This window comes from Brachyistius frenatus, unplaced genomic scaffold (assembly GCF_029030835.1).
Source record: "Brachyistius frenatus isolate BFR_SWC_R1_liver_20210118 unplaced genomic scaffold, ASM2903083v1 Contig_136, whole genome shotgun sequence".
In the NCBI taxonomy this organism is placed as follows: domain Eukaryota; kingdom Metazoa; phylum Chordata; class Actinopteri; family Embiotocidae; genus Brachyistius; species Brachyistius frenatus.
The window spans coordinates 648,681-655,204 of record NW_027210735.1 but is presented as its reverse complement, the minus strand read 5'-3'; the positions used below and the strand labels follow the sequence as shown (position 1 = coordinate 655,204).

At 40.0% G+C, this 6,524-nt stretch overlaps 2 protein-coding genes across 10 annotated transcripts in view; both read left to right on the top strand.

Annotated features, from left to right (window-relative positions):
• The first annotated feature begins 1,801 nt into the window (after nt 1–1,801).
• LOC138630535 (cytochrome c oxidase subunit 8A, mitochondrial-like) lies at nt 1,802–2,944 on the top strand. Its single transcript, XM_069714949.1, has 2 exons — nt 1,802–1,963; nt 2,687–2,944. The coding sequence occupies exons 1-2, from the start codon at nt 1,847–1,849 to the stop codon at nt 2,792–2,794; spliced, it is 225 nt and encodes a 74-aa protein (XP_069571050.1). The 5' UTR covers nt 1,802–1,846; the 3' UTR covers nt 2,795–2,944.
• A 361-nt stretch (nt 2,945–3,305) lies between these two features.
• LOC138630553 (protein unc-79 homolog) overlaps nt 3,306–6,524 on the top strand; it is a 32,367-nt gene continuing 29,148 nt past the window's right edge. For 5 of the 9 annotated variants that reach the window (XM_069714979.1, XM_069714976.1, XM_069714975.1 and 2 more), the window contains exons 1-2: nt 3,307–4,091; nt 5,690–5,810. In XM_069714979.1, the coding sequence (XP_069571080.1) occupies nt 4,070–4,091; nt 5,690–5,810 (143 nt within the window). In that variant the 5' untranslated portion in view covers nt 3,307–4,069. Of the gene's footprint in view, nt 4,092–5,689; nt 5,811–6,524 lie in introns of those variants that run through there. The other 4 variants (XM_069714972.1, XM_069714973.1, XM_069714971.1 and 1 more) reach the window with 2 other exon arrangements.

Genomic DNA, 6,524 nt, shown 5'->3' with positions numbered 1-6,524 from the left:
CAAAAAAAAAACCCTGTCGAAAATAAATATAATAATCAATGAAATAGCTGTGAAATAAATAAATTTAAAAAAAAAGGCACGCGTTCGTTGGATGTATGACACGTATTAAGTTTGCAGGTAAAATTATCTTTTTCCTGTATTTAAGTTTACTTGACGACTTCTCTGCTGTATGCCGACTGATCAAAAGGCTCGTCACTAGTTGTGCAATAATACATTTCCGAGCGCCCTCTAGCGATTTATTTGTGGCAGTAGGGCTACGTACGTGTCAAGATAACTGCTCTCAGCCTTCCTCTTATTATTTGATGACATTGTAAGTAGCTCTGTAGAAAGCTAAACAGACAGTCACAGTACTGGCACCACAACTGTAGTGTTGGCCTATATATAAAACCATTTAAATCATCCCCAAATGACAAAACACCCTCATCATTATTATCATTATTGTTATTCAGGCTTATTAACGTTGACCTTTTTAATGGAGAGACACACCCCCATGAAATAGACTATCACCAGTTTCAACCTTTAAAATGTATATTTGACAGCACACATCTAATCTATGCCACATGTTCAGTGTTTGCATGTAGCTAAGAGAACTACCCAACAACACCAATTTGTATTACATTTATTTTTTTGATGTAATTTAGAAGGCCATTACTTTAACAGGTGTTTCGTCATTAAAAGGCTTTAGGGATAAAAGTTTGTTCATTTTCCTTGCTAGATCAAGTTCTTTCAGCCTCCTGTTGAGGGCGACAAAGTTCATATAATACAAGCCAAAAGCATTGGCACATACGTTGCAGTATAGCTTCACAATAAATCATAAAGGTAATTTATTTATCTAAATACAATCTCTGAATTTTGTTAATTGTTATCAAAAATGAACTTGTAGTTACATAAAAGCTGTATGACACTGAATGAGGAATATTTGGGGAAAACACCTAAATGACACGAAAGTCAAGCTGCTTATTCTCATCAGCAAACTATAAATACTTATACAGCTCAAAGCTCTCAATTTGAGGTTTATTCAGACTGTCAGTTGCCTCATTTGTCAAAGGAAGGAGTTTATGAATGATGGATTTGAAGAACTAGATGATGTGCTTATAATAAGGATTGTTTGTGTAGCAAATACGATTAAGGACTTTAAATTAAATATTTTCTTTTTGATCATTTCCCTTTGGATGTCTGCAGCCATGTCTGCAATCATACAATTTCACATGGCAGTTTTTGCATTTCCATTCCCTTCCGTTGTCTTTTTAATGCACACCACCGAGTTTATTATTATTATTTAAATATATAGATATACATATATATATATATGATTATACAACGTTTAGTTTATGGATTCAATATGACATTTGCTGAAAGGCTTGAATCTGCACTCAGGCTGCTTTTGTGCTTGTTTCTTCATGATATGACTGGTGAGTCCTTGATGCATTTAGAAACAGTTCCTTCAGAGTAATTATTGTATGATCAGCATTAATTGAAAGTTTTGTACAAATACAACCAATAGTTAGTTGTTAGCTAAACTAAGGAATAGTCAGTGTTCAGTTAAAAAAAAAAAAAAACACTGGGGAAAGTTTATTATAGTTTAGAATTGCTGTTTAAGCAACGTTTTTTTTTCCCCGTTCAATTATTCAGCCTCACATATAAGACCACATTTGCAATGCTGAACTCAGTGTGTGTGTTTACATGAGTGTCTTTGGCCCATGGAAGTAACTCCTCCCAGGAAGAGTGATGGGAATTAGATGAAAGTAGAGACTATCTGTTAGTATCTCACAGGATGTGAGGAGAAATTTCCAGAGAAACATTTCCCCTCTGTAGGAGAGATCGACTGTGAGCTGACCCAAGAAGGATGTCGTCTGTCTTTAGGAGCCCCTCACTGACCAGGTTGCTGCTGATTAAGGCCATTCAGCAAAATCACAAGTCATCCATCTACAGCAAGCCACCTAAGGAAAAGATCGGGCCAGTGGTAGGAATGATTATATTTGTTAGTATACTTATAGAGATGTTAAATTCGGCAGACAATCCTCACAGGAACTGTAATGCTGTTTTCACCTGTACTTACCGGGAGCTAAATTTCAATTAATCAAACTTTAAGGACTGTGTTTGTGTAGAAATACAAAAATAGGACAAAGTCCATTCTGGGAAACCAGTATCTACTTCACTTTTTTGCCCCTAATGCGAGGAATTCAAGCGAACTGCATTCCCCAGCCTGCAGAGTGGGAGAGATGTTTTATTTATTTGTTATCCACAAGTCAGTGTGAAGCTCTGGTCTCTGTAAAGGGATCCTATCATGGAACTGCAACACAGCAGTCAGTGTTTATGTCACTATAAATCTGTTGATCTGTCCTCGGGGACATGCACGGGGGCTTTTACAAAGCCCGTCTTGGGTTAGGAATACCAGAGTGGAGAGGGACGTGGGGAATATCATAGAAGGAAGATTTAAATGGAAGATGCAGTTTATATCACCCAGTGACTCACTGAGATCAGGGCTCTGCGACGTGGGCACAGGTGTTCAGCCCTCTCCATCCAACCTGTAGCTGATGATGGAGAGGTTTCACAGCTGTCATACAGTGCCTTAAATGTTGACTAAATATCATAATTTGTTCAGTTGTTCAGTTATATTCCAAAAAAACACAATATCGGTTCATAAAAAAGATTGATTTTTATGTTCTCATGGACTTTCTTACAGCAATCTCTCTTTGCCCTGTGTGTGTTTTCTGTGACTCTCCTGGCCCCAGCTGGATGGATCATGCATCACATCCCAGAATACCGGCAGAAATCACCTCCACATGCCTGACATCTGCAAGAACTCTGCATCCACTCACTCAAGCATTGTAACTGTGTAAAGCTCTTTCCGGTGTCTAAAATGTTATGATTGGAAGTAAAAGTTCTGTTGGGTCTGAAACATGCTAAATTTCCTGCAGGCTATAAAGACCAAGAGACACTATCAGTTGTGTACTGTTTCATTTCTGAGATGAGGCAAGTAGGCCATGAAAAACTGACTAATTTTGTTGGCTGTTTTGATGGCAGCATTTGAAAAATTCGAAATATGTGTTTCACACTTTGAGGAATGGCGTAAACAGTATAGCAACAAGATGAAGGCTCTTTCCAGGTGCAGACTGCAGTGAGAAGATGTTGTTCCTTATTCAATTCAGAATAAATAAATAATTCAAATCAGATGGAAAAGAGATAGAAACACTTAGTTCTTGGCAAAAAACAACAATGGGAAGGGTCTATCAGGGCTCCAGACCCTGAAGTTTGTTTATGTTTAGTTTGTGTTTCTAATAGAGGATGCAGGTAATCATTAAAGAAATTTGCATTCAAGCACAGCCTTAATTAATGGCAAGTACAAAAATGTATACACAAAAAGGGTTATTTGATGCTAATTTACACTGTAGGGCATTCAGGGAATAATGGAGATTACAAACATTTGCCTAATTACATACTAGTACTTGCTGCTTGCACGGGGGAAAAAACAACAACAATATATTGCGAATAACAAACAGATTATAAATAAAAATCTGAATTTCCCTCAAACATGAAAACAAAAAAAGTATAGATTTCCGTCATAATTGCTGTGACAACCATCTGTTGCATGTTGCCATTGCAAATACATAAATGTGTATAATTATTGAAGCAAATACAATAGTATCTTCCCCTCCTATGATCAGCTCGAAGAGCGCTGATAGGGTTGTTGGAATTCTTGAATGACAATTTGTCAAAACCGGATCAGTCCATTTGGAAAGGTAAGTGGCGTCAGATGTATATCAACATCAGTCTGCGCCACGCAAAAAAATACATTTCTAAAACTAAAAAACGTATTCCCAAACTGGGTCCTCGTTTAATTTACGTTTAAAGATCACCAAAACCACAGCGCCACAGTTTAAAAAAAAAAAAAAGCCACGGTGTATAAATCCAGCGCGCAGAGTGGTACAATCAAGCCGAGCCTGGGCTGCAAGGGGGTATATTCACTTTTTCACGACTGAGGGAAACACAACGCCGGGGAGGGAAAAAAAACCCATCTAAAACAATTGACTAGTCTTGGTTTTATGTTTCCCCAAGTGTCTGCGAAATGTCTACGAAGGCAGAGCAGTGTAAGTACGGCCGTGCGTGCGCGTGTTGTGTGTGTTTTTCCTGTTTTGTCTTGGATAGGGGGGGAGTGGAGGGGGGTGGAGGGGGGGGTTTGGAAACTGGAAATGTGATTTTTGTTTCAACCATGAAAGCGAATAAGGGGAGCTGTCCTTGGTGATGAAACCGCGGTTGCCAAGGCAGGTTGCAACACGTCCTCTCACTGCGGAGGATGACTGGAGGTCTCGGTGCTCACAGAGAGCCGCTGCACCTCCCCGTGTTTCTCTGCATGTTCAGGGAATACATTTTCATAGCTGGATCGCTCAGTGGTCATGATACGCCTTTTTTTTTTTTTTTTTTTTTTTTTTTTTTTGATTGACGTGGCTGGAAGAGGTGTGCGTGCGAAGAGCGAGGTGTAACGCTGGTCTCAAGGTCGACCTGACAGATTCTGTACTGAACAACATGGTGGCATTAGCTTGATCAATCATGTGCTTCGATCACACAGTATTGAAGACTTCTGTTAATCCTCCCTCATTTCCTCTGATTGCGTTATAACAGGTGGAAACCGGCCACAATCTTCATTTTACTGAATGATACACTTTTAATGAGCTATTGGTCGCTTTAGGTAAATGATAAGACACAATATGGAGTCAAACTTGGTGTGTGTGTGTGTGTGTGTGTGTGGCTCCCATTTCAATTGTAAAAGTTGGGTGTTGCTCCTATTGTTTAATGCCTATATAGGTCAATTAAAGAGACTAGAATGCACAGAAAAAAAGATGAATCCTGCTGATGTGATTACACTTAAATCAACATATCATCAGCTATCATCTCCAGAAATATTTGGCATTTAAATGTTTACATTTTTTTTTTTTTTTTAATCATTTGTCACTAAAGAGGTTTGAATTTGTGAGGGGAAAAAAAGCATGTGTGATACAGTTGCAGCACAGGCTTTGACCACACATGCTCTACGCCTGAAGCTGTTTTTTTTATTTTGGGGTTTGTCATTTACAGGTCAGAGAGGAAGCTAAACACTACTGCCCAAAGTCACAGAAAATGGGTCACCAATCGCCCACTCCAACTTATCTTAACTCTTGTTTACCCAGTCAAAAACAACGAGCGACACTATCTCGCTGCAGGGAGCAGTGCAGCGTGGAGCAGCCAGCTGTGCTCAGAGCTGAAATGTCCCTCAGTATCATTTGTTCGGAGACGATAGTAACCCTTCTCTCATGCTCACCCTGACCACATTTTTCCCAGCATGTCTTGGGACTTTTGTACATGAGCTTGTTTCTGTAAGCAATAGGTTACTGCCTCCTGTGGGGCTTCCTGTGACCTCGCTGCTATACCACAAAGGTCACCTGGTGAAGGCCAGAGCCATGGGAACACAGAGTCTTTGTTTGACTTGATAACCGGAGCATCCATGTTATATACTGCCAAATGTCTGACATGGATCAGAGCCAAGAGGCAGCAGCAACTGTTGCAGCCAAACTCATGCATGTTCAGTTCTGTCATCTTGTGTTTTTGCTCAGATAAAACAGTGACTTGACGTTTAGATTTTTATTTCCAGCCGACATGATTATCTCACTAGTGTTGATTTGCTTGTTACTCTGCTCTTTATTTTGTCTAGTTGCCTCTAAGATACGATACTTGCAAGAGTATCACAACCGTGTGCAACACAATATTTATCCCGTGCCCTCCGGAACAGACATTGCAAACACACTGAAATACTTTTCCCAAACCCTGCTCAGGTAAGTACCCTGCTCTGGAGGCATCAGGTGAAGTAACAGACTGTTTGATATTTAGCTTCCTTCACGACCACATGAGATGAGTTACACTAGATTTTGACACACTTCTGAAAGGGATGTCAGCGACACCCTTAAACGCCTTATATGAATTTAAGACGTCAAAATGGAAGTCAGGCAAGTGGCCAACTTGACTACTGCCTGTTCTGCTTTGGAAGGCAGAAGAGAGGGAGTGAAGCAGATTAAGAAGTTATGGTGTTTTAGAGGAGCAGCAGCAGCAAAGATCGACGGGTCAGTGATGTTTATTGATTCAGTGGTCGGTTGCTAGATGAACACTTCCTTGGGGTGGTCTGTTGTGTCCTTCCCAGAGGGGCTGGCGGAGGGCTGCTCCACAGGCTCTGCAGTTGCGGGGTCAGCCTGCTCTCTTGGGTGCTGTGAAAGCATGAGGAAGGAACAGCATGTTATTTCCTCCTCCAGCACAGGTCAAGTAGGCAGCCATTTTGGAGACATCAAATTTTCTGATTTGCACATTTTTTCCTCCATGTTGAAGCTTTTTTTGTTCCGTATAAAAATACACCGCAGTGAAAGGATATTTCTAGTTGATTTAGCCTTAATATCTGCCGGTTCCATGTAGCAACACTGTATTTTCTTATGAGCTAATTTACAAAAATGTTGGGATTAATGGAGGCTGAACTTTAATGCCCCGCTTTTATCTTTATT